Genomic DNA, 26,804 nt, shown 5'->3' with positions numbered 1-26,804 from the left:
CGATCCCAGCCCCGGCGCACTCCTCCCACCCGGCCGGCAGCGCCGGGGAGGAGCGCGGCTCCCGGTTCCTCCGTCCCTGCCCACTCCGGCCTGCCTTTGTTTGGGGCACTATAAAGGAGTTCACTCGAAGGACAGGCAAAGGCAGTTAAAAGAAAGTTAACGAGGTTTATGGAGTGGATTAAGTTCACCAGGGGATTTTATGATGCACTGCCTGGAGAGCAAAGAGCACCTCAGCAGCATCTCTTCCACACCAGGTTCCCACGGAGCCCTGGGACAGCCTGAGAGAACCCAGGGCAATGCGAAGTGCAGGGAAAAAGTCACCAAAGTGCCTTAGTCATGCTCTTATCCACAGATGTTATCTCCTTAACACAAGCCCTTTTAAAGACCAGGGTCGGGACTTAGCACCCTCCTGCTAGCAGGGCTCCCAACCGAGTCTGCAGCAGCAGCTTCTGGAGCAGTTGTTTGCCCTCTAACAAAAGCCATCTCCACCCAATCCTGCGTGGCTCTGTTGTGGTGATACAGGGTATTTCTTTGGCACAGCCCTGGTCGCTGTTTATTGTCTTGCTTTCCTTTATCTGCAGATCTCAAAGCATTTTATAAATGTTAAACCTCAAAGCCTCTCTAGGGAACAAAACTGTTTCTAGCTATTGTACATATGGAGAGACTTGCCCAAAAATTAGGGCAGAGCTGGAAATGCAGCAGCAGAGACCAGAGCTGAGACAGCCTCTCTTGGCATGATATAAAGCGACACAGATTATCCCTTAAATACCTGCGTGGACAGACACATCTCCAGTTATTAACCCACATGTTGTCGAGCCGCCTCTTGAACGAGCACTCGCGCTCTCCAGGTCTGAAAGCCTCGCACACTGGAGCGCACAACAATCTCTACAACTGGCAATCCAAACCACAACGTCTCACTAATCTTTCAGTTTTCTTCTTTGGGTAAAAAAGCACCAGTCCTACAGTTTCAACTTTTTAGAAAATTATTTAAAGAAAACAGAACAAAAACCCACAATGCTTTTAAAAATACAAAGCAAGCTGGGGGAGAAGTGCTGTTCTCTATTTTTGAGCTGACCCAGAAGGGCTGGAAGAGGCAGCGTGCTGTAGGAGATGCTCATGCCTGGCTCTCCTTGCCATGTGGCGCATGTCCTGCTGTCAGAGGTCCTAAGCTGCAGTCGTTTCACAGTGGGGAGCGTAAGTCACAGCTCCCCATCTTTTCACTCAGCTTTATTTTCTGACTTGAGTTGAGAGGAACCTGAGGAGGGACAGGAAGCGGCAATTCGGTGCCATCCAGGCTTGGCTTTTCCCACCGCTCCAGGGAAACGCTGTGGTGAGCTGGATGATAGGGGAATCATACCAGATCACTGCCTGTAGACTCCAGCTAGAGGAGAAAATCGAAATAATCCCACGTCTGGGATGAGAAGGAGCCAGCACAAGGGGAACAGCCGCTTGAAAACCTCGTAGGAACGAGAGCAAGCAGCAGCGGGAGGCAGCCCAGCAGCCGGCACAGGCATCCGCTTGGATGCACAAGCTCCTGTGTGACCTGAAATCGCTCTGCTTGGGCTGTAAAAGCTTTGGGACCAGCTCTTACAAGAAGTGAGTTAAACACCGGGCCCAAAGGACCTCCGATTTTGACTGCAACAAGCAATCTAGAGAGGAACGCAGAAGTTTGCTGTGAGCCCATGGCTGAGACCTCAATTCCCAGGCTCTTCTCGGAGCACCATCTCTCCCCCAAGCCCAGGATCTCATGTGACATTGCTCCAATTTCTGACCCATACCTAGTGCTCTACACCACAAGAAACCTTGAAAAGCAAAACCAGCTACAAAGAGTATGTAAAAACCCCACAGGACAGAATTCATGACTCGTTTTCCATTCCGAGCTGCTCACATCTGAGTGGCGTTTCCAGCACGGCAGAGCTCCATTTGGATCAGCTTCACGCTTCCCTGCGGAGCTGGGCAATTCCTGGAAAGTCAGCGCAGGGAGAGCAACACCTCTGTGCCACTAGTCCTGAAAAGGGAGAGAACCGGAGACAGGCCGGGCAATCGTCAGCCCCTTCCACTGCTTCCCTGCAGCCCTGCTCGGGGAGGGTCCAGAGGCAGAGGGGCTACGGGGCAGTTCTTACCAATGGGGAGAGGGTAAGCAAGGGCGTGCAGGCACCTCGGCTAGAAACAGCAGCTTAAAAATAAACAAGCACTGAGTTTTGACTTCTGAACTAATAGAAACCGAGAGGACTTCTGCAGGATCTCTGCTGACCACAAGGCAGAAAGACTTCTTCCTCTTCAGCTGTTTTGCCCCTGGGTCTCTTTTGCAGGTCGTGGCTGCAGCCGCTCTAACCTCAGAGGCTGCTCGTTACATCACAGCCGAGAAGCAGCTAACGAAGGAAACGCAACTGGGATGGGCACCACCGAGGCTCCGGAGCATCCCACTCAGCCAGAAGGAGAATTCCACTAAACCAAATCCAAAGTGGAAGTCTTATGCCCCGATTTCAAGAAAGAAGATCCAAAGCAAACCTGGGCTGTTGGGGCAAGGAGGAGCTGCGGACGGCAGCCCTCAGGGTTCCCCAAGGAAGCTCAACCTGCAGGTCCCTCCCAAAGGTTCAGCTCAGCTGAGTTCACCAAACCACCCACCCTGCCCCTTCTCTCCATTTTGCACACCTTTACTACCCACTGATGTCCAGGGAAGGGCTTAATTAAAACCGTGATGACTGCTGGGTCTTGCAATATCAACAGCGAATTAAGTGCAGGCAGATGGAAAAGAGGAGGAGGACAAGAACCAGAAGAGCTCCAGGATTTATGGCAAACATTGCCCCGATGGGACCACGGCCACCAGGCGCGTGGCCACATGCACAAGGACACCAGCTCAGCACCCACTTCTTCCATGCCCACCACTGCCACGTCCCCGGGGCTGGATGCGCCGCTTCTGCCAGCACGGAAACTGCTTTCGCCCCGCGCAGCCCCGGGCTCTGGTGAGACCTTTGCATTGCCCCAGTTAACACCTTCGGAGCGGCAGCGATAAAAAGGCTGAAGCGGAGCTCAAAGATGCAGGTCTGTGCTGTGGCCTGGACCACACCAAGCTTGCACCCGGGTTTCACAGCACCCCGAGGCGCCCAAGGTAACTCCCGCAAGCGCAGAGGCGCTCGCCCTCCCGTTATCGGCGCTGCCGGAGCCTCCTGGTCCTCAGCACCTGCGGGGCCGACTCCAGGCCCGGGGAGAGCTGCTCGTGCCATTCGAAGGTGGCCCAGCCCTCCCGGGGCACAGACCCCGGCTTTTCCTGGGAGAGTTTTTAGAGTTAAAGCAACACCGGTAGTGGGATTGTCAGCAGCACAAATGCACAATCAGGAGGGGAAGATGTGGGGGGAAAGCATCCAACTGGCGAATATAATACTTGGAAGGAAAGGCAGATTTTAAAAAAAATAAAAAATGAGGGGGTGGTAAAAAAAAATCTCAGGAAGTCATCTAGTCATTCCTGCTCTTTGCTCAAACAATAGACTCGGGATGCTGGCTAAGTTATAAATAATCCTGCTGGCTACACAACACAAATACAAGACAGGAGCAGGGTAACTATCGGCTCAATGGAAAGTGAGTCACTACCTTCTTACAGCATACCCAAAAAGGGCAAACACCGCGGCCCCGTTCCCGCTCGGCGGGGCTGGGCCGGTGCGGGGGCTCCGCTGGCCGGTACCTCCGTCCCGGGAGGGGAGGAGCAGCTCGGTGCTTCAGGAAGCCACAGCCCGCGCGGCTGCGAGACGCAGGCTCCCCGCGCCACGGTGTGCTTCTGCAGCAGCGAGGCTGCCTCCAAACCAGAGCCGACCGCACAGCCTGACACTGGGGGACCGATGGCAAGAAGGCGCTCAAATTGGGGAAAATAATGGGAAGCCACTAACTCCGCAACATCCTTCTCTTTTTAGAAGGGAAGTTGCCATCGCGAGATGATTTGGCTGAGCTGTTTTCCAGATCGCTCCTCCGAAATCTGAGAGCAAGCAGAGAGATGAACAAAGCCAACACACCTCGAGATGCTGGTGAAACCGCCCCAGGGAAGGGCATGCCTGCGAGGGTCTCTGCCCTGAACGCGGCACTGGGGGACATACACAGCCCCTGTGGCCTGGCAGCTCTCGTGGGGAAGGGAAGACCCATCTTTTTGGGCACCCAGGACAACCTCGTGGTTGCTCCGGGTCCGTGGCTGCCCACGGCATGGAGCACGAAGTGCAGCAGCCCTTACACCAGGAGCAGGGTGCCACACGCATGGCCACAGTAGCGAGAAGCCCTTGTGCCAAGAGTAACTGAGAAAGGCAAAGATCTTCCCAACTGGACACTTGGATAATTTGGAAGTGACATAAATTCTCCTTTTCTTTAAACCAAAAAAAAAAAAAAAAGAGCTTCCTGACTTGTTATTCCATTACCCAAATCTGGAAATGTAATCATATTAGTTCAGCTGCATTAACACAACAAAAAACCCCAACAAAAACTGTCTTAAAGATTGAACTGATCTCCAAGGGGCCAAGAGAAAGGAGAACAAAAGTCAGAAACCTGTGGCAACCAGCTCCCCCTGCAAGCACCATGGCCAGCCCAGCACCCAAGTGATCCTCCAAAGACAGATTCACAGAGGCAGAGGATGTGAAATAATCAGGATATGAAGTGATTTTTAAGGGTTTTTTTTGCCAGGTAGGTGAGGTAAAAGGTCACTAAGAGCTGTGTGAGCACACCCAGCTCAGCAACATAATGCTGAGCTCGTTACAGAGCTTAACTCAGTTTAAAACGTACCTCAGACAAGGAGAAAAATCCAGCCTCCAGCCAAGTGGAAAGTTCAGGCAACTCTAAGAGGCTGTGGGGATGCGCTGCCACGGACCCAGCCACCATACGGCTCCTCAAACAGCTCCTCTTCCAGCAGCCCAAGCAGCAGCGAGATGCCACCGCTCCTGTTCTACAGTGGCCGGGGAGCGCTGCCCCACGCTGCTAGAGAAAGCGACGGCCACAGGAAAACCACGGCCCCGTCTGGGAAGGGACTTGGAGCTGCCACCACTCCAACAAACTAAAAATAAAAAGCCCACAAGCTTCAGCCCCCAGCTAGGAAGCAAAGCCCTGCATGCCAGGAGACAAGCCGAGGCACAGGTGCCCCAGCCCCATCCACGGCCGGCTGGGAAAATCACCCTCACCACGCTCCGGCCACGAAGGCAAAGGCGACTCGGAGCCTGCACGGCCGAGGCGTTGACTTGCCTTTTGAAAGAAAAGGTGCCTGTCGATACCAAAGTCCTTGTTAAGTCAGCAACGGAGATTACAAACCTACGAGGACAGAGCAGCCGCGGCTGAAATCCAAACACACGGGGAGGCTCGGCAGCAGGCTCATCTCCTCGGCCACGAGCGGAGCTGCCACTGAAAACATGTTGCTCAAGAGTAAATGTAACCCCTCTCCTTCGGAGCCTCTGTGCTTCAGAGGACACGGGAATGACCACGCAGCCAGACAAGTTCACTTAAGGTTTTAGAGGAAAGGTGCGAACAGTTTGAACCACGGTACAAGGAATAAAGGAACCTTGCTTTAAAATTTTTTCTTTAAAAAGGGGGAAAAAAAAAAAAAAACCAACCACATGCAATAGGGAGGCACATCCACCTTCCCACAGCCTCTCGGGCCATTCATCATTTGGATAAAATCCAGTTTCACATTGAAATTCAGCTGGACTTTCAAATGCAAATACGAGGAGAAGAGCAACATATGGTAGAGGTTAGTACGTATTTTTCCTAATTAAATGGCATACTGCTGTTTTGTATAACAATGTTAACGGGGCATTAAGAAGCCTTTGGAAGAGAGACCACCTCACTTTAAAAAAGGAAAAAAAAAACGTCCCAGAAAGCAGAAGGGGCCCAGGACCTCCCCACTCTCCAAGGAGTGGTCACACATTCACCACCACAAGGATGGGTTTTGTCACTTGTCACAGCTAAGCCACCCACCCCCCCGGGTTGCGCAGGACGAGGCAGAAAGGTGGGAGAGGTGACGGGCAACACCGGTGTCCTCCAAGGCTTGTCCTGCGGGAGTTTGGCTGGGTCTTCTCCCAGGCCAGAGTCACGATGGGTTGTCCCCAGGGTCACCCCTGGATGCCACCATGTCTGTGACCAAACTGCACAGCGACAGAGACCTAGGAGGGCTTTTGGAGGGGGAAAAAAACCTTGCTGATTCCTCATCCCCAGGGATGAAGGATGGGCAGAAGATGCTTCAAAACTCTTTTGAGAAGGAGAGGAACAGTTCTGCCTCGCGTGGTGGCCAGTGTGCTCCGGGCAGCTGCCACCAAAGCTGCTGCCCGACAGTTCCCAAGAGAGGCAAGTGCTGCTGCCGAAGGAGACCCCATGGCTCGCTGGCAGTCCCCAGCACCCTGCAGACAGGGGACCAGCACCCGCTTTCCTGGAAGGGTCTTTCCATTTAGGACAGGCCAAGGTTTTATAGCTGATTGTCCTTTATCTCGCTTGGTATGAAAAAAAAACACCTCCACATGCATCCTGGGGTGTTGGAGGCTGCCCTTCCTCCAGCCTCATCCCCACATGCTCTGAAATGAGGCCTGTTTATTTATTTTCAGTCCCTGTCTAACCATGAAGACTCCCCTGCTAGAAAAAGCTTATGCCACATTAACTTCACCTCCCTCTTGCTCCTGACGCAATCTCCAGCTAAATTTAGATGAAGACATTGCCTTAGGTCACTTTGGAGGTGGGGATGTGCTTCTCAGGGTTAACAGGCAGATGGACAGTATTTTTTTTGATTCTTCTCCCTGCTGGCTTTGGAGCTGGGTTACTTGGAGAGTTAATTGAAAAATTCAAGATTTTAAAAAAAGGGGGCAGATGTCCTGGACTGCCTCTTTCCCTCCTTTAGTGAGGGAGCAAGATGCTGTGAAAACATCCTCCCTCCAGAAACATTAATCACGGCAGCGAGAACAGCATCAAAACAGCAGCTACAAAAAAATTCTCCAAAGCTGAATCAAGAAATTTTCACTCACAGTCCAGCTTTTTCCTCTTCTGGTGTTTCTTTGTATGTATGTCCACCCTGAAAGGCCACTCGGGACAGATAAACCCAGAATCTCTATGGCAGATGGCAAAACTCCCTCCTACATCCTACCCCAAACCCAGGTCGAATCGGTTTTAAGATGACAAAGACGTAAAGGCCATCGTGGCTGCTCCTGCCACGTCCTGGAGAGGACAGACCCCGGGAGCCGCAGGCGTGAGCTGCCTGAATTCTGCCCTGGGCTCGGATCCTCTGGCAAAAAAACCCCAACAGTGACAAACCCCTGGGCATGACAGCGTCTTCCACTCTGGGTGGGGAGGTTGGCCCGGTCCTAACTCCCCCGGGGAGCGCCGCTGGGGTACGTGTCCCCCCGCGTCAGCTCGCTGCCGCCGCTGCCAGATACACACGTTTCAGTGCCACGAGAGCCCTGTGCCCCAGCTTGCCTCAGGTGATCTCCTATCCTCAGCGCTCGCTGTGCTCCCAGTCCCCTGTACAATTACGCATTCAGCACCACAATATATTTCACACTGTATTTCATGCCTCATTTGGCAACAAAATTAATTAAACTTTAAGTCAACACTGAAGGAGTGCAGTACCTTTCTTCCCTCCGTGGCATATATAACTCAATTTGTTTAAGCTAATGTGCTAATCAAGACTTGCAAAGTATTTGGGAACCTTTTGGCAGAAGGTTCTCCGAAGTGTGCACCGAGACGCTCTCCGTGCCGGCTGGTCTCTGCTCCGAGGTCTGGCAGGGGCACAGCAATCAAGTGACTGACGACAGGCTGTCTGCAACCACCCTCTGGAAAAACCCCGCTTTCTTAAAATGCAATCCCTCCCCCAACAGCGCCGCTCACCAACAGGTGCCTGCATTCAGGCCAGCACATCGTCGTAGGGGTTTTTGCAGCCCCCGAGCTGCCCAGCACGACGCCAAGCAGGTCACTGCCCATCCTCGCCTGCCAAGTCGATCAGGTTCAGGCAACTGCACGGACTCAGCTGGGCTGGTGGCCTGGGGACGTGCCGGGGAAACCCCAGCACCCTGTCCCGACGCTGCCCAGGTCCCTCGTCCTTGCTACAATGGGAGAGGCGGGCGAGCCAGCGCTCCTCCTGGGAGCCTGTGTGCTGCCACCCCCTTGCCATGCTCCTGGGATTTCTCAGCTATTTGGAGGCGCTGAGAGAGAGGGCAGGATAATCCCAACCCACGCGGCTGGGAATCCAAGAGGCAGATGTGGGCAAACTTTTTGGCATAACTGAGACAGCTGCATCGGCCGCACGTCCACCCCTGGCCCACCACTCGGCAGCTCTCCGCGCGATGGAGAGGGCGCGGGGCAGCCGCCAGCACGCGGGTGGGCGAACCACGAACCCCTCCGCTCCTGCGCCCGGAGCAGGTAAAACAGGCTGAGCAGAAGCAGCGAGGAGCCTCGCTGGGGAGTGAGCGCCAAGAAAAAAAAAAAAAAAAAAGAGAAACAGCAGCCAGCAATCAGCGACCTGGCATTTACCCGCACACGATCCCTGCACCACAGGGGAGAGGCACCAAACCCACTCCCAGGAGCACGGTGTGTTTTTCAGGCACCGTCTCGCTCCCGCTGCTGCCGGGGCAGGTTTCCAGCTGATGCAGCCAGATCACCTCCGCTCCCGCAGTTGGTTTATGGTGCCACGCTGCTGCCAACGGGCAGATCAGCCCGGCTCAGGCGATCATCTCGCAGCAGCCTCAGCTATGAGGGGACGTGGCGTTTCCCCGAGAGGGCTTCACCCGCCCATCGAGTTTAGTCCGTGGTGTCTTCTTGTGCTCTTGGGTCTGCGGCTCAAAGCGCTTGGGATCCTGAGACGCTCACAACTTCACTGCGATGACCACGGGGAGGCTTGTGTCAACATTTCCTTCTTCCAGCTAGATTGGTAGATTACCATCATCTTCCTACTTGTGAAAATGTCACTTGTGAGTAATATCATTATTCGGTTGGGTTCGGAGTCTGCTCTTCTGTTAGAAGAGCATCAAAACTACCACCTTTAGCAGTGATTTTGGGTGCTAGTGAGCAGAGAAGAGGCATCCTTCAGCCATGTAAACATCAGAGAATGTAGTGCCAGGTTAGAGATGAGGCCATCCAGAGTAACAAAACAGCACTACGCATTAAATCCATCCCCTCAAGACACCCATTTGCTGTCTCAAACTTTAAAAAAAAAAAAAAAATTTCCAATTTGAATTTCAGTGCATATAAACATTAACAATGGAGATGCAATAGGCAGAGTAACTGGTCACACGCGGGACACGTGCTGGAGTAGGGCACCCTACAGAGCATGCAGAATTTGAAATTAGCAGCAGCGAGGTCCAGCAGAAACGCTTGCCAGCCCTGCTGGGCCCCTTCCAAAGCCATCTCTCGCCTTTGGAAAGGGCACAACAAGCGTGCGAGGCCTCGAGCTGGGATGCTGAGCCAAAGGCTCAGCCCCGCACCAACACGTGCCGCTCGGGCAGTCCTGCGTGAGCGGGGTTTTGAGGTGGGCTGAGGCAGAGCTGCTGCCACCCAGCACCAACCCCCCAGCACGCTGCCCTCCAGAAGATCCTCTGTAACGAGACCCTGGCCCTTGCGATTGAGAAGACAGCAGTACGAACAAGGCAATGACATTAGGCATGCAATTAATACACAACCAGCTCCTCTTATTAAAAGAGAAGCAGGTGCTTGAGCTTGTACACGTTCTTTTGAAACACAGAAGGTTCACTCCGAGCCCAGCTTCATGTCAGCCTTAATCCAGGCAAGGCATGTGATTTTTACATAAGATATGCTCATCTCATCATAACCCCTCAAACAGGCACAGTTTCACCAGTACTGAATTGTCTCATCTAGGGAAGGAAAAAGCTCTGCCGGCAGGAGATAGCTGTACTGCTTCAGCTCTTCTGGCAAAGTTAAAACTGTGTGCTTAAACAAGGTCTGTGTCAGATTTGCAGTTTCTAAACAAAAGCTGTCACTTATCTCAGTACAGCTTCAGCTCTCTGGCACCCCCGACATTCTCTGTGCTCTTTCCTAGTTCAGAATCTCAAATCCAGCCAGGAGAACTCTTCCCCGGGGTGGGAGACAAACAAAGAAACCCACCCAAAAAACCCTCCCCTGAAAATGTGCACCCTTTCTCCCCCTGAAGTTAAACACACACCAAGACAGGGACTGGGTTCTATCTGCCTCTCCCCGGCTGCCGGAGAAGCAGTGAGCTGCCGTCAGAGCATCCCCACCGCCCCAACAGCACCGTCACCTTCTTCCTGTTCTTCCCAGGCTCACTCCTCACGTGTCCGTTAGAAACTGCCTGTGCCTCTGGCAGGACACCATCGCTCTCAGCCTTGCCCGAAAATTCGAGGGAAAAAAAAAATAAATTTGAAGAGAGGTGAGAGAGAGAGAGAGAGAGAGAGGACGGCCTTCACGTTTCAGCCTCACTGCAAAGGCGCAGGAGAAACAGCTTCTCAGGTGGGGAAGCCCTGGGAGCAGGAACATGCACCCCAGGACACGAGGATCAGAGATGCAACTGGGGTGTGACGCTGGATTAAGGGAGACAGGCGTGAAGATCTTCCCCTGCCATTTGTTCCCCCACGCTTGCTATTTCCTGCCAACCCGTGCTCCCTGCCCCCCGCTTTTGGGCCCTCCAAGTCTTTTCTTACAAACCCTGTTTTCTGTATCCTGGTTAACGGGACCCACCCCACAGGAAAAACAGGGAGCAGAAAGGGGAGAGGAAGGAGAACAGGAGCTTCCCGAAGGCAGAGACAAAAACAAAGCAGAAAGCTGTTTAACGCACCTGACTAGCACGTGGGAGATGAACTTCACTGAAAGTCCTCCAGGCTTTGTTACTGGAAAGGTTGGGACTGCAGCACCCTGGGTGTTTCCCTACAACACCCTCAGCACGCTGGCAGCATCCTCCTACACCCCAGGAGCAGGCTCTGCCGGCGGCAGGAATGAAACGCTCCAGGGGTGCGGAGAACAGCGGAGGGCTGCGGGGATTGTCTCTTGCCAGGCTCAGACGACCTCACAGCTTTGCAAGCTTGACTTGTCCACGGCAAGGCTTTTTTTTCTTTGATAATGGCTAAAAAGTAACATTTACTTTGAAAGAAACCATCACGCCAATAGGCAGGCAAGTCAATTTTTCTGCTTTGACTTTTTTGTTGTGGTGGCTTTGTGTTTAGTGACAGTTTTGCAAGCCTGCTGTATGGGCACGCACGCAACCGCAACATAAACAAGCAGCCTGAAGTATGTACTTTAATGGAAAGTGCCAGTTTTAAATATCAAGTCACATATTGCGCACCTCATGTCTGCCTTTCATCATCTATCAAAATAGCAAGTAAAGCCCATCACTCCCACTTCAGCATAAGCAAAACATGTGGGAACTAGAGGCAGTTAGTAGGAAAACGTGATACATCCTTACTAATAAAAGCTCCTGCTTTCCTCACTATGGTAAATGGTTGCAAATGCGTTTCTGCAGCCTGAAATCCAATTGCTGACAGCACGGCAACAGAAACGCTGCGCTTAGCTCTTCGCAACTCTCTAACTTCGATGCTTTTACCTCACCCTGCCGAGCTGGTCGCCCCGCGAGCGAAGCGGAGCCCAGGGCAGAGCCGCCGGGGCGGGCACCGCGCTCCCAGCCGCTGCACCAGAGCCTCCCCTCCCCACCTTGGAGCTTCCTAATACAGGGCTGTGTGCACGCACAAAATAATTAAATCTTCAAACAGCTCACCCATAGCACCAATTAAAGAGACAACCTCATCTTTCATAGAATTTATTACTTTCAGTGCTGTTGCCACAGGTATCTAAGTTTGAACGTTGTTTAAAGCAGGCTTTCAAAGGGGATACAGACTCACCTACCTCCAGGGAGAATGCATTTACTTTGTTCAGTAGACTATAACTTAAAATTTGTTACATGCACCAGCTTGTAACTCTTTGAAAAACTCCCCGGTTAGCCAGCTTCAAATGTATTTTATGAACTTGCCCCGATCAAAGCAATTCCCTCAACAATGAGCCTCATCTCACCATCTCACTAGCAAAAAAACACCGAACAAATTTTGGGGGTGGAAATCACAGCACAGACGAGGAGGGGACTCTCCCTTCCAAACCCACCTAAGAGATCCCAAGCAAGGGAGCTCCCCTGAGCACAAAGCACGAAGGAAAAAGACATTTAATGGTGAGTTCACTTACTCCAAAGGGAAAAAGAAAAAAAAAAAAAAAAAAAGCTGTTTTTTTAATAGAGCTTTTATTTGCTGTGAGCAGAATCGTCTGTCAGCAGGAGAGCGCCTGGGCTCCCGTTTCAAGAGGACACAAACCTGGCATCGCGCACCATTTCCGACGCGGAGGGGAGATGGCTGCACGCTCTCCGCATCAACCACGGATGCGAAGCGCTGCTCCGGAGCTGCTCTGGGAGCTGCGTTACCTCACACAACCATTTGCCTGGGTTTTATTTCCCTGCTCCGCAGAGCCCCGGCTCATTTGCTGAAGCAAAGGCGCAGCTGGCACGCACCGACCCTGCCGAAAACCCAGCAGCCACGAGGTGACAGCCCCGGCACGGCCCCATGCCGCGGCAGCAACGCCTCGGCCCGGGCTGGGAAGAGACAATGAAACTTCTTTGCCTCCTGCCACTCCTGTCTTAATGTCAATTTAAAATAGTTATTTCCATGTGAAATTTAGCACGAGCGGTTTCCTGCTAGAGGCACAGTTTAATTAAGCGCGCTGGGAGGGAGCTCATTTCTGATCAGATTAGTCATTTATGAACTATGACATGGCGGGGGGGGGATGGAGGACACGGTTTTAAATGTTTTGCTACTGCAAAGAATAACAAACAGTTTGGCGAGGGGACGATGAAACCACAGCCTTCTAGGACCAGGACAATAGACATACACGGAGCGTCCTGGCTAAAATAAAATGCCAGCAGCAAATGACACGGCTTACGCTGAAAAACACTAGTTGCAGCTCAAAGCCCCAGGAAGACCAACTTCCCTGCGGTGACCTATATGTGCTATAAATGCTGCAGACACAGTCTGCATGACGTAAGCTCCATCCTAGTGGCAATTGTTGGGTTTCGCCTTGCCAAGAAAATGCAAAGCGGAGGTGCTGAATTGTCCATGCGGCGGGGTAGCTAAACCAGTTCCTCCCTGGTGCATTTAAGGACAGAAATGAGGGAAACAGTGGCAGAGCTTAAAATAAAACCAGGAGACAAATATAAAAGCAAAGGGATCTCAAAGCTGGAGGGCTTGCATTAACACTTTGAATTTTCCTGGCCTGAGAGAGAGAAATGGGTTCCCTTTCGCAAAGGGGCCACCCGCAGGAGTGCCAGCAGCTTGGCCAGGGCAATTATTAATTGGGATTTGAAAAAGATTTGAATTTGGGGCAGTTTTCTCACTCTGATTTTCTGGTAGCACCGTTTCAAATGACTGCGCTGCCTTATTTACCAGCTGGACTTCGGAAGCAAGAACCTCATCTTGGCAAGTGGGGCATTTTGGCAGGGAGTCATCAGAGTCCCTGCCCTGCTCCCTTCACTCCTAACGTCCCCTGGGGAGGAAAGGGCCACAAGTTAACAGCTCCTCCAGAAGTGAAAAAAATAAAAGCTACGTACTGCCCCAGGATTTCCCCAGGAGGAGAGAGATGAAAAATGGGAGGCCAATGAATTCACATGTCCAAGGGTGGGCAAAAGCATGAAACACCAATTTTTTCTGACACATAAGACAACATCAGTTTATTATCTTGGGGTTACTACAATAACCCCAAATAATGAGACACTGGCACTATGGCACACATTACTAAGAGCTAAGACTTAAGCGAATCTGTGTCGGTGTCTCCTTTCCAGGCAGAGGGACAGCAGCGGAGGGGAAATGCTGCGCTACCTTTATCAGGGGTACAGGACACTGACTGAACAGGAGTGTTTGAAAAGTATGAGGCACATTAAAGATGAAGCCTAGGCCTTCCTGCAAGGCAAGAAGATTTAAGGAGCTAATCTCCAGGTCCAGATTACGGCGTGGCTGCAAGGCACTCTGCTCCCTCAGCAAGTCCAGGTCCCCAAATCCAAGGACCATCTGCTCTTCCCCTTCTGACCACATCAGCGTTGGTGACAATTCAACTTCAGATCAAATTTTGAGCCGGATGGCTGGCTATGCCTTTGGGGATGATTGTACCTTGCTGTCAATTACTGAATTAGGCTAAACCAACAAACTATGAAAACAATCACTCGCCACTATCTAGGACCTAGTTTAGACACCCTGGATTCCTCTAACAGGCGCAGTGCACGCCTGTGCATGGCACATCTTGTTAACGTCTTACTGCAGTTATTCATCCCACCAGCAAAAATCAACTGTCAAACATTCAGGACCAGAGACAAGTCATAAAGCCGACATGCAAAGGAAACATGCTCCCCGCTCTCCAAAGGTGAGGCCAAGGATGACTGGCCAAGGGATAACTCCGCTGCTGGAGCAAAAGGTTTCCTGTAAACCAAGCCCCGCGTGCATTTCAAACCCAGGATGCCCATGGCAGGACAAAAGAGCTGCTGCAGAGCCCCAAGCCCAGGACAGCAGCGATTGTGCAACTGCCTTCAGTGCAGTTGTATAACACCAGTCCTCTGTTTTTATGAACTGCTCACAGCCAGACTCAAAAAGCAGCAGCCCAGAGGAAGGGTGGTGTCAACATTACCTTTCACTCACCCGAAAGAAAAAAAGAGGGGGGGGGAGAGTAAAAGATTTTGTGCTGTTTCGGCTGCCGCACAGCCAAGCAGAGGGGGGTCCAGTCACTGCGCTGGCCGTACCACAGAGCCCTGCTCGCAGCCTCTGCTCGCTGGCCAGCACTGTAAACCCGGCAGCCAAGGCAGCCTCTGAGCAGGAAACGAATTAATGCAAGCTGCTCCATCACTATTCTCTCACTAGCGTGTAGCGCGTCTTTTGTGGATTATTTTAACAGCAGAAGTCACACACAGGAACACTCGCTGGAGAGATCAGCTTCCATCTGGGTTAACCTGAGAGTTTTCTTCCCTCAAATTTCCTCCAGCACCCACTCAACAGCTTCCCTCCCTGTAAAAATGTTTGCTCAAAGCCATCGTGACACGCAGCTAAACAGCCCGATCCGAAAGCATCAAATTTCCCTGGTCAAAAAGTGCAGGAGCAGGGCAGGGCACAGCACACCCCTCCCATCCCACTTCTGCAGGTTTCCCCACGAGCTGCCCCACGGCACGCTGTGGCATCGAAGCTGCTGTCCAGAAATCTCACCCTGGTCTCCGGGATGCCTCCCGGTGTCGGGGCACGGCCATTCCATGTGGCCAGGAGTTCCCCTGGACAGCTTGAGTTGGCCCAGGGTAGAGAAGGTCAAGTTTTAACCATCCGCAAAGCATCAGCATGTTTCAGCAAGAAGGGCAAATTAACTGAACTTCCTGCATGCCAGGGACCGCAGCGAGCCTTGCACAGAGCGGCTTCCCCGGGCATCAAAAGCCTGGCACGACACCGCGCCGTCCGCCCGGCTGGGGAATTCTCCTCTTCAGCCTCAAATTAACCAGTGCCGCGTTTCCCCATCAGACATCTAAAGCTACGCGCCCTTCAGAGAGTCTCCTATCGCAGTCGGATCGCCAGCCCGCTCCTCCCGGCAGACGCCCTGCTCCCAAAGCCCTTTGATGTTGGCACCCCTGGCCCTTCCTTGGCATCCTGGCCAGCAGAGATGTGGCCACTCAGCGCTTCTGGGGAGCAGGGCCAGCTGCTGGCTTCAAGGGCACTGCGGCAAGGCAGGACAAGCGAGGCTCTGCTCAACAGCACCCCAAAACCGCAGCGGGGTCCAGCTCGGAAGCTGGTGACAGCTCCAGCCAGCCTTGCTGCCCGCTTCCCCACTGCCTGGAGGCATCTGGCCAGGAGGGCTTTGCAAAAAACTTAATTCCCATCCGGGAATGCTGAGATCCCACCCAATAGCAGGGAGCTGCTGGAGGGGCTGAATGGAGCAGACAGTCGAACTGCACCAGAATCTCCCTTTGGGCAGCTGAACCCCCGGAATTCACCACCACGTCTTCTCAGTGACGTACAGCAAAAGTCTTCCAGGGCGTACATCTGCAGACACGCGTTCACCTAAGCAGCTTAAGAGAACAGCATTGACTGTCTGCTGCTCTCAGGCTGCTTCAATCAGAGCGGCGAGACAACAACCTTCAGCTCAGGTAGTGACTTCTTAATTGGAGACAGATCAGCAAGAGCAGCTTTGTCTACCCAGAGACATGTGGAGCAACAAGAAAATCATCCAGAGAAATAGTAGCAAACCACCACCAGAAAAATGCGTAACACAAAACTACAGAAACGCCTCCTTTTGGGTCTCTGGAAGCAAAGACAAATTTATTGCAAGAAACATTACAGTGTTAAGGAAAAAAAAATTAAGATGACAGTACCTGATCCTCCAAACTGAGTGCTCGCTAGGGTCGTGGGTCTGTTTTTTCCATTAGCCACTGGCAGGGGGAACATCTAGAAAAACAAGAAGATGAGAGAGAAGGGAAGAGAAAAGCAATTTCAGTATGTTAGTTTTACTGTGCTGCTGCAAAGGGGGTCAGATTGGGCAGGCGGGGGGGGGAGGAAGGGGGGAAGAGAAGCACTTTTTTGATGCAAAAAACTTTCCTCTCCTTGTGTCCCTGCTACATAGATCAGCTGCAAGGAGGGACAGGAGAGCAGCGCAGCTGTGCGCTAATATACACACACATTCCTACGTGCATAAACTTCTCCTGTGTACACAACGCGTCTGGTTCCTTAGGTGCAACTGAAAACCATCCAAGAAGCATCACTGCTGTGGTCAAAACCAACAGTTTCTTCCCTAACTTATTCACCAAGGCCCAGACTAGAGGGTGTTCATGGGGCCATGGCGAAAGGCCGACTCCATTCATAAAAAACTAGCAGGAAAACGGCAGCACCCCGCAAAACTTCTTTTATCCCTCAACACCCCAGCACCCGCAGCGGTCCAGGTCTCATCCCGCGTCTCTCGCGCTCCCAGGCCCGTCTCTAGTGCCAGGGGAGGACGCGGGCTGCCCAGGGGTTCCCGCTGGCACGGGCAGAGGGGACCGAGCCACCCGCTCCGGCGACGCTCGGCCTCGGCGCAGGAAGCCTCACGCCAGCTCTGGGAGGGAAGAACCCTCCAGCCTTGCGGGGCAGCTCCCACCCCTGGTGCTTCGGGGGCTCTGGCAGCGCCGTGGCCTATCACAGCCCTGGGGTCTGGTGGGAGAAGCTGCGCCAAGGGCAAAGGTATTTAACTCACGATTAGAAAGATTAACATATTTCACGGTATCGGGCATTCTGGCTGCTTGTTTGTTATACTGCTGCAGCTTCAGTATCACAACTAATCTTCTCCTGCCAGGGAGCTTCCTCAAAAATACTGCATACCTCGTCAGCTAACCTGTATAAATATTTTTAATATAAGTTGGGAGGCTTTCAGAAGCTGTTATTTAAAAATTTATATGCACCTGCGTGCAGCAGAAAAGAAAACTAATTCTTCTCCACACAAATGGAGCTCCAGCCAATAAAACAACTGGTGGGAAAATGCTTAGTGAATTAACATTTTAATATCCTTTTACTACTCAACTCAAGATACTTTCACCACCAAGTCATTTGAATTTTTATTATTTTTAGCTTTGCAATGTCTGAGTAACTCAAAAGTTTAATGCTTTGAAGATTAAACAATGTAATGGCACAAGAGCCTACAGAAATGCAGCATTTCATGCCCTGACATAGCTGGTGTCTGGCTGTGGTCAGAAACATTCCTTTATACAAAACCGCCTGCCCAGCTTTGTTTTCACAAATGCTGGGGAGAAAGAAAAAAAAAAAACAAAAAAAAAAAACAGTTCAATGTGGTAGAGATGCAAAGAGAGCAGTTAAGAAACCAACTGCCATTCAAAAAAAGAACACAAGTTTGGGATCATATATATGTATGCACACACGCACATCATGTATACCTTAGATATATGTATTTAAATAAAGGTGTAAACAGTGTTTAAGCATGCAGCCTGCGTGTGGACAACCACTGCTGCCAGCCGCCAGCCTGCAGACACCTGCCTTCCTACGGCTTCGCCCCCGGCCGTAACCCCGCTCTCCCCACACCCTCCTACACGGAGCCTTGACATGCACCACTGGGGGGGCTCCTGCTGCAGCCCCCCAGGAGGCTGCTGCCCACCCCAGTGGGCTCCAGAGTCACTTGGGGTGGGCCGGCAGCCCCGCCACCGAATACGCCTTGTTTCCTCAGGAAGTCAGGCTAGAAAACAAAAACAAACCCTGATGGCACCAACGACTTGCAGCCTACCTTGCTCTGCAATGCTACAGGTTTTGCCCGCCCGCTCCCCCCCCCACCCTCTCACAGGCCAGCGTTGTTTTCTGCAAAGATGCCCAAAATTACTAAAAATGGAATTTACATGGCTGATCCCACCCGGCCTGTGCTCACTCCCTCCTATTAAGGTAGGGAAGAAGATTAAGCGAAGTGGTTAGAAACCCCCCTTCCAAGTGGCATGAGGCAGTTCTGCATGTGCGAGCAGGGGGGGGGGATGGGATGTGTGAACATAATGGTACAGAAAAAAAAAAAATAATAAAAGCAACAACAACCAAAAAAAAAAGCACCGCTGGCTCTTTTGCACGAGCATTTCTGTTTAATACTTGCTGATGCTGAAAAACCCAAGGTTTAAGCAGCAAACCCAAGTGGAGAAAATGAACAGCCTTGTTCCACTGTGCAACGAGCACTTTCTACTTCTGCAAGAGGTGGTGTGTCCCCCCCCGCCACGCTCGGCAATCCCCAGCACACCCCCGCACCCGGCCCCGCCGGGGGATGCCCTCCCCACCTCTCCCCTTCACCCGCCTCCGCCTGCTTCGAGAGATATTTCAAGACTGATGCAACACCTTCCCGCTCTCCCTGCCCCAGGGATTAAGGAGTCACGGACCCCTTTCCACGCCAAGGGAAGTGGGGATGCTAAAGCAGGGTGATGCCGGAAAGGGGGGAACCCCGGGTTACCCCGTGCCTCAATACAGGCTCCAAACACACTTATCGCTTGCCACCTCCAGGAAGTGTTTTGTTGTGTTTTTTTTTTTTTTTTCTTGCTGCCAGTTTGTTTTTCCACTGTGGTGTGGGCTGAAGCCGACCGGGTACGCTGCCTCGAGGAGCGCGGCGCAAGTCATACGTGAAGTGCCGGCTGCCTTCGCTGGCGTATGTCACTCACAGGCAAAGTTCACCCACCCACTGCGAATTTCCTTTCTGCTTTTCAATGCTGCTTTAAAAATAAACGGGGGGAAGGGAGAAGACGAACCGGAGCTGGCACATACCGGAGGGACCCAGGCATCGAGGAGGGACCCAGCCATGAGCGTCTGAGGAACTGTAATTGGGTTATTACTTGGCCTTTGTTGGATTTGAATAATGTAGATTGAAACGGTTATGTAAAATCCCCCATCTTAAGTTGCTGTATTTGGTTTCCCAAGTCCTATCTCCAGCCTCCCTCACAGCTGATGACAACTTCTTTGTACCCTCGTAGCTCAATTTCCACCCCTCCCAAAGAATTTCTTCTCCCTCCATTTCTCCCAGGTTAAAAGATGCAAATCCAGCACATGGGAAGATCCAAACGCCCGCACCGGCCACCAGAGAGGTTATAGCTAAGAAACCCCACACTTCCACCAGCGAACTCAGAAGCAAGAAAGGCAATTTGCCAGACACAAGTAACAATATCAAGCAGCATTTCATTTATTGTGTACTTCTACCAGTACATCAGTGTTTTCAAATTAAATAGGTGTTTTCACTTCCTCCGCTCTCGCACCTTATGAACTTCAGGCTGAACCAACCTCAGGCCTGAACTCAAAACCTGAAATCTGTTTTGTAGCATGGAAAGTATCCAGCTGTTAATTCAGGGAGAAGAGGGAATTTGACTCAATAAACATTGCCAGCAGGATATTTCATATGTTCATTTAAGACAGACCTTCCTAACTACAGCCCCAAACGTCCACTGTGGCGTAAAGTCAAACTTTACAACTGCTTCACTCTAAACAAAAACGAGAGTTTTATCATTGAAACACAGGCGCTGCGCCTTGGCCGGAGCAGGGTGCAGGGCACGGCTTCAGCATCCTCCAGCATGTCAGAAGCAGCAGCGGCGAGGGCAGAGGGAGCTCGCTCGAGCCCCGCTTGCTGGTAACAGTTTGGCTTTCACCTCCGGTTCGATGGCTGGAGCCACGAGGGCTGGCACGCCACGAGAGCGGTGAAATCAGACGGCAGGTCCTACGTGACTGCTCAAGCCCCTGCCCACCCTGCAACGTCTCATCGAGCTAGAAACCCACCCTGACAACTAGCATCCCCGCAGCATATGGTTAATACTCTGCTAATAATCATGGCTGTTAACAGCATTTCACTTCTGCCAGAGACCTAGGCTGGCACGCAGCCGCCTGCCTCTATCTAGCTTGGCAGGCGCGCTCTGCGGCACGGACAGGCCCCCAACCCCATCCACGTGCCCGCCGGGCCGCTCCATCCCGGCTCTCCCGTGCCGTGGGGTGCCCCTGTGCTCCAAGCGCCCCAGCCCAGCCGGGATACCTGCCCACACCTTCCCTCAACGCACCGACGCCGGCCGCGTGGCACAGCCGAGATGTCGCCCCGCGGCTGAGCATCGGCGCAGACCGAGGGCGGCTCCTGCCCTACGCAGCCTCTGCCCCGCCAGGCCGAGTGGCAAAGCCTGGCCACCACGGGCCAAAGGAGAACGCACCCAAACCCAGGCCAAATAAATAGGTTAAACAGGCAACTCGGATCTATAGGCGGGAGATGCTTTCTCGAAAGCTCTCCTCCAGATTTGCAAGCCCGTCCTGGACTAGTGCCAGGGAGCGGTGGTGAAAGAAAGCTTACAAATTACCTGTACTTTGGGGCAATTATAAAAGGCAATTTGTTCAGAGGTAGAAGCAAGCACGCTGCCGTGCACACCCCAAAGCAGCGATCAGACTACAGAGCTGGGTGTTTGGCTCCGGCTCACTTAGATGCACGTTACAGATTCCTTTGATTTTCACCCTTATTGGCAAATTACATTGGCACAAAGCTTTGGGCGAGCACTCTGCAGCTCAAAAACTACCCAATTTATTAAAGAAGGCACTGTGAGCCCAATTTACAGCATCTCACACAACCCTGCCATTTACTGACCCCACAAACTCACGTCTGACTACGCAACCCCATTAGAGCCAGGGCTTAAAATTCACTCACTGCACAGTAAAACACAGCACAGAGCTGGACCACAGACTACTGGGGTTGAACATATTTTCCCTAGAAAAAAAGGAATTGAAATACTGATCTGAAGCAAACGCTTCCAGCTGCTCTGAATCTCTCTCTAGTCCTCCCTCCCATCTACTCTCCTGGAAAGGATTAGTGGATCAATGCTCCCCACTCCTGCTTATTCAAAGAAAAATATAAATATACTTGAAAGAGAGAGCTTTGTGGTCAAAAAGCCTGCATCCCAACAACACGGGGAGAGCAACCCACGGAGCAGCCTCTTCGACAGACCCACACTGTGCACAACAAGCTTCCAACACCAGGGTGAAGACCGTCTACTAGGGAGGAAGCTTTCCATTTTAGCTACTCATCCTTCAGGAGAGATGTTAATATTCCCTTTATGCAAACTCAGGGGAAGGGCGTGCGTGTGCGGAGATGAGGGTTTGTGAAACAGATCTGGCTCAAATCCAGACTGCGTCGGAGCCCATCGGCCAACTTATCCTGGAGGGAATGTCCACGAATCATTTGCTGGCAAATGACATTTGCAGGCCCTGATCCTGCAAGCGGCCGCCCCCGGTGCCACTGCTGAACCCATGGGTCTTAGACAAAACACAGAGCAAGTTCTGGTCACTCCCAGGTTTACACCAGCATAAGAGTGTTGGAATTGAACCCAAATTCAACTGTTAGGTGTCGATTAATCTCCAAGGACAGAAACATTTGTGTACAGAGGGAACAGGTCAGGACCCCTCCAGGGAATACAGCTCTGAGCATGCAAATGAGGATGGTTCGTTAAATTTGAAAAAAGGTCTTGGGGTTTTTTTTTAAAGCTCTGAATGGTGAGCGGGATTTGATATTTTTCTAAGGGGGAGAAAAAACAAAGCAGGAGCCACTTCAGCCCCAACCAGCGAGCAGATTATGAGTTACTGACCCAAAGTGCAGTTCCAAACCTGGCACTCTCCAGCAAAGGAGACTCAAAGCCCCCAGGGCTCCTGCCAACCCGCAGGACCTCCGAGATGAGGGGGGGACAAATAACCACACACCATTCCCCAGCGAGCCCTGAACATATTCCAGGTTTTATGTGCACCGTCACTGCAGTCCCCCTACCAACTGTAAAACATGCTACTGTAAAAATACCTCACTGGTAATTTAACGGAACCAGCCTCCCAACACAAGCATGAAACTGGGAGAACTGGGCCTCTCTTCCTGCAGGAGAATTACTCTCTGGGGGACTGAGAGACCCCACCAGTGGCCGCCCCTCCAGCACAGAGCCCTGCCGGGACTGGTACAAGCCCCAGCTGTATAAAAACGTTTATTTCCCATTGCTAAACCTCAGCGCTCGGGAACAGCAAAGTGGCTGAGCCTCAGCACTTCCCACAGGCGTAACAGGTCCCAGGACAATGGGTGCCCCTAGTTCTGCCACCACTTTTCCCCCCTTTCCTCCCTTCCTCTTCAAGGAGCAAGAAAATCAGCCCAGCAGGGCCATGGGCTGGGTGACCCAGGACAGCCCAGAGCCTCAACAGCAACACCCGTGGTTATTCCTCCTCGTGGAGCTGTTTTTTCTATCTTCACAGCACGTTTGCTTATCTAAAAAGCAAGACGCGCACTCCAAGTGCCATGAGGGTGCAGCACACAACAGAGGAACCCAACAGAAAGTTATTTTCTTTTGAACACAAGCTCTCCCTTCCACAAGTCACCTGCCAACAACAGCCAGCACCGGTGCAGCCAGCGCACAGCACACACTCTGGGGCACATCGCCGACCCCAGACGGCAGCGCAGACGGACGTGTCGGGGACTAACCCTCGCCTTGCTAAGACTAGAAGGGACTTCTCCTCCCTCCGAGCTGTGCACACCCTTCTCAGGGAACTCTTCGGTCCTGTTTCTTTGAAAATAAACAGCTCCTAAACGCAGCTAAAGTTTTCCAGGATACAGAAGAGCAGAGCGTGGGGAACACAAGTGTCCAACTCCTGCAAAAATAATGCGCTGGAGAGCTTGGACACATTTCAAACTGTGACAAAATAACCTGTGAGAGCAAAAGTTTAATAGTCTGGATCTGGGGAGAGGAAAAAAGCCTGATTAATCAGCTACTGAAGTTACGTCTTTGCATGGCTTCGGAAACAAGTCAACCAGCCCATTTCGCAGTGAGCATTTAAACAGAGAACACACAACTCCGTTACATTTCCCCAGAATTTCCCATCCACAAAAAACCCCAACCCACCTCTCCGTGCTCCCTGCAAGGAACCAATATACGTGTGGGGGAAAGGGGGCGGGGGGGAGAGGGGGGGCAGAGGCTTTGCTTTAACTTGAAAATAAACAAGTTGCAGCACATGTGCACGCACACAAACACAGCACATCTGAAACCCATCATGTCCAATTTACAGGCTCACATTTCCTCCCTTCTGCAGCTCCAAAACACTGCACACAGGCAAAGCCCCGGGGCCTTTAAAGCCCCCCGGCCGTGCTCGCTTACCATACTGAAGTCCAGCAGGTCACTGAGCTCTTTGTCTGTCCCAACTGCAGCCATTCTCTGCTGCTGCTGATTCATACTCCCACAGACTCAACAGTGGCAGTCCTAGAGAAAGCGAGGGGGAGGGGAAAGAGATATTTTAATGACTAGAGCAAACTACCCACCCCATTGATGAATATTTTAAAAAGACAGAGCGAGAGAGAAAGGGGCGAGAAAAGAAAAATCCTTTGCGCGTCTCCAGCATCCAACTCCTCCGCTGAGAGCACAGTCGGAGTCCTCACATAGCACCCAGAGGCAGGAACAAGCGCTCTATTGACCAGACACACTTGTATGTTAGTTTTTTGCTGCCAATTCCACTAGTTCGGGCCAATTCTGTTCCTGGCGTGTGGCGAATGAAGGGGGAAGAAAAAAAAAAAAAAAAAAAAAAAGAGTCAACTCATTTATCAAAGGGTTCAGGCAAGTTATCACTCAGGCGCTTGTCTGGCTCGGTTCGCCCCCTCTCCTTCCCCCACACTCACTCCCCGCAGGAGGCTCTCTTGTCCTTGCCTAGTTTTGTTTAAAAAAAGAAAAAAAAAAAAAAAAAAGATCTGATCTTACGCCTCTTTCCTTCGGGTTGCCGAGCACCTGCAGCTGCTTTTTCAGGGGCTGAATTTGGGGATGTCCAGCCAGGCCGTACCCGGTGAGAACTGAACCTCTCCACTCCCAAAAGGGACTGGAAAAAAAATTTTTGTTTTTGGAGGGTTTTGCAAAAATAAAGCCCTCCAGGCAACCTTGCAAGATAGGTAAATATTATTCTTCCTAATTTTACAGATTATTTTTTTAAAGGGAGACTGATCTTTTTGGCCAGCTCACTATGATAGAAAAATATTTCTTTGGGAGGGAGGAAGAGAGGCCTGGGATGAGATAAAAGATTCCTTTTTTTTGGCCTATTTTTTTTTTTAGGAACTCATTCATGGTTACAAAGGGCAGCTGGCCAATGAATTTAACTCATTAATCATAAGGTTAAAAAAAAAAAAAAAACTCCATGCGATCCAAAGCGTTTGTAGGCTGTGCCGGCTCAGCCACCACATTTCAATGAAGTTTTAAAAAAAACACTGAAATCAGCCCAGCATGTAAAAACCCTTTGCCACTATAAAAAAACAGCCAGGGGATTTTTTTTTTTCTTTTTCTCTTCTTTAAAAAGCCTTTTCTTTAAGTGTCATCAATGCATCTGGTCAGTATTTTTAAAGCAACTTTACCAACCGACTGCCCCGCTGCCTCAACCGCTCCGGCGGGGTCGGGGGGGACGAGCTCGTCCCCGTTAGACCCCGGAGAAACCCCCGCGCCCCCGGTCGCTGCCAGGGAAGGGGGGGTGGGTGGGGGGCAGATACATCGCTTCAGCAGCCCCCCCAAACCCCGCATCCCCCGAGGCGACCGGCAGCCCTCGCCAAGATCGCGGACAACTTGAACAATACACCCCCCCCCCCCCCCCAATTCAGTCCGGGCTTTTATTTTTATTCCCCCCCCGCCTCCTATTTTTAACTCCCCGCGAAGCCAGCGCCCTGCCCTGGCCCGGGAAGGGCTTCACCCGCCCCGGCAGCACAAAGGCCGAGCAAAACTTGACCCGGGGGGAACAAGGGGCGGCCGGGGGCCCCGCCGAAGCCGGGCTAACGCGCAGCAGATGTCCGCCGCTCCCCCCGTCCCGCTCGGGTTTCCTCAGCGCGGCCCGGCGGCGGCACCTTCTCGCCTCGGACAAAGGCTCGGCCGCCCCGACCGGCTCCGGTTCCCTCAACTCCCGGCGCGGCCTGTGCAGCCCGGCCGCTCCGGGACACGCGCGGGCCCAGCCAGGCCGGACCGGGCCCAGCTAGGCCGGACCAGGCCGAAGCGGGCCCAACCGGGCCGGACCTCGCTCGCCCCTTGCCAGGCCTCGGGTCCCGCCGGGAGGGGGGTAAGCGGGCTGCCCTCCCCCCCCCCACTGCGGGGAGGGCGGCGAAGTGGGTCACAGCCGTCCCCCTCGCCGTGGGGGGGGTGTCACAGCGGGCTGCCCCCCCCCCCCCCCCGAGTGGCGGGAGGAGGCCGAAGCGGCGCCCTACGCCCCCCCCCCCGCCACGGGTGGAAGCGGGCTGCCCCCACGCCACGGGGGGAGGTCGAAGCAGCCCCCCCCGTCCGCTCCCCCAACTTTTGCAACGCCCCGAGCCGCCGCCGTGTGCCCCGAGCCGGGAAGGGGGAGCGGGAGCCCCCGGCCCGCGGGTGGGGAAGGAGGGGGGTGCCCGGCTGAAGTTCGCAGCAAGACCGGGGACCGGCCCCCCCCGCGGTGGGGAAGGGGGAACCCTCACCCCCCCCCCCCTTCAAGACACCCTCGCACGCGTCGGGACCCCCCAGCACGCCCCGTCCGCCGCCCGCCCCCCCCCTCCCCCGGCCCCGGCAAACTTTGCCGAGAGCCGGCGGCGCCGGGGACAATAGAGCCGAGCCCCGTCCCGTCCCGGGGCAGCCCCGCGCGGAAGGAGGGGGCCGGCGCCCGAAGTCCCGCAGCGGCTCCTGCAGCCCCGGGGGAAGCGCGTCCGTATTTTATTATTTTATTTGTTTTATTATAATTATTATTTTTTATTATTTTTTATTATTTTTTTTTTTACCTGTTCCGGGGCAGGCGCGCACCCCCCGTGCGTGCGCGGGGGAGGGGAAGCGCATGAAGGTCCCGCGGGCGCGGCGGGCTGGGGGCGGCGGGCGGGCGGGCGGGCGGCGGCCGCGGCGCCCAGGGCCGGCGGGCGGCGGCGGCGGCGCCTATTGTTCTCGCGCCGCCGGCGGATACAATGTAGCGAAGCGGCGCGATCGCCCCGCACCGGGCGGCGCGTGCGCCCCGGCCCGCCCCGCGCCCCCGCCTCCCCCCACCCCCCCCACCACGCACCCACCCCCCGCCCCGGGTCCTAACGCTGCTGCTGCCGCCGCGGCCGCTCCGCCTCCCGCCGCTGCTGCTGCTGCGCCCGCCGGCCCCGCTGCCTCCGCATGGTCCCCCCGCGGCGGCGGCGGCGGCGCGAGACGCGGCGGCCGCCCCCTCGCCCCCCCCCCCCCCCCCCCGCCTCGCACACGCCTCCCTCCCTCCCGCCCCGCCCCTGCGCGGCGGGGCGCCTCCCCCTGCCGCCGTATCCCTCCGCCGCCCGCACAGGCAGTAGGGGATTGGGGGGGGCACCCGCTCCCCACGCACCCCGTGCTG

The 26,804-nt window shown here is 53.4% G+C and overlaps 1 protein-coding gene across 15 annotated transcripts in view; it reads right to left on the bottom strand.

Annotated features, from left to right (window-relative positions):
• The window catches only part of TCF3 (transcription factor 3), an 81,907-nt gene extending 55,560 nt beyond the window's left edge, over positions 1-26,347 (bottom strand). For 14 of the 15 annotated variants that reach the window (XM_074808838.1, XM_074808841.1, XM_074808843.1 and 11 more), the window contains exons 1-3: positions 26,227-26,347; positions 23,618-23,719; positions 16,343-16,415 (exon numbers count right to left, since the gene is read on the bottom strand). In XM_074808838.1, coding sequence (XP_074664939.1) covers positions 16,343-16,415; positions 23,618-23,692 — 148 coding nt within the window. In that variant the 5' untranslated portion in view covers positions 23,693-23,719; positions 26,227-26,347. The remainder of the gene's footprint in view (positions 1-16,342; positions 16,416-23,617; positions 23,720-26,226) is intronic. The other variant, XM_074808847.1, reaches the window with a different exon arrangement.
• Positions 26,348-26,804: the final 457 nt, after the last annotated feature.

The sequence above is a fragment of the Strix aluco genome, chromosome 29, assembly GCF_031877795.1.
Source record: "Strix aluco isolate bStrAlu1 chromosome 29, bStrAlu1.hap1, whole genome shotgun sequence".
Taxonomy (NCBI): domain Eukaryota; kingdom Metazoa; phylum Chordata; class Aves; order Strigiformes; family Strigidae; genus Strix; species Strix aluco.
The sequence above is the reverse complement of the archived record's forward strand: the minus strand, read 5'-3'. Positions and strand labels throughout refer to the sequence as shown.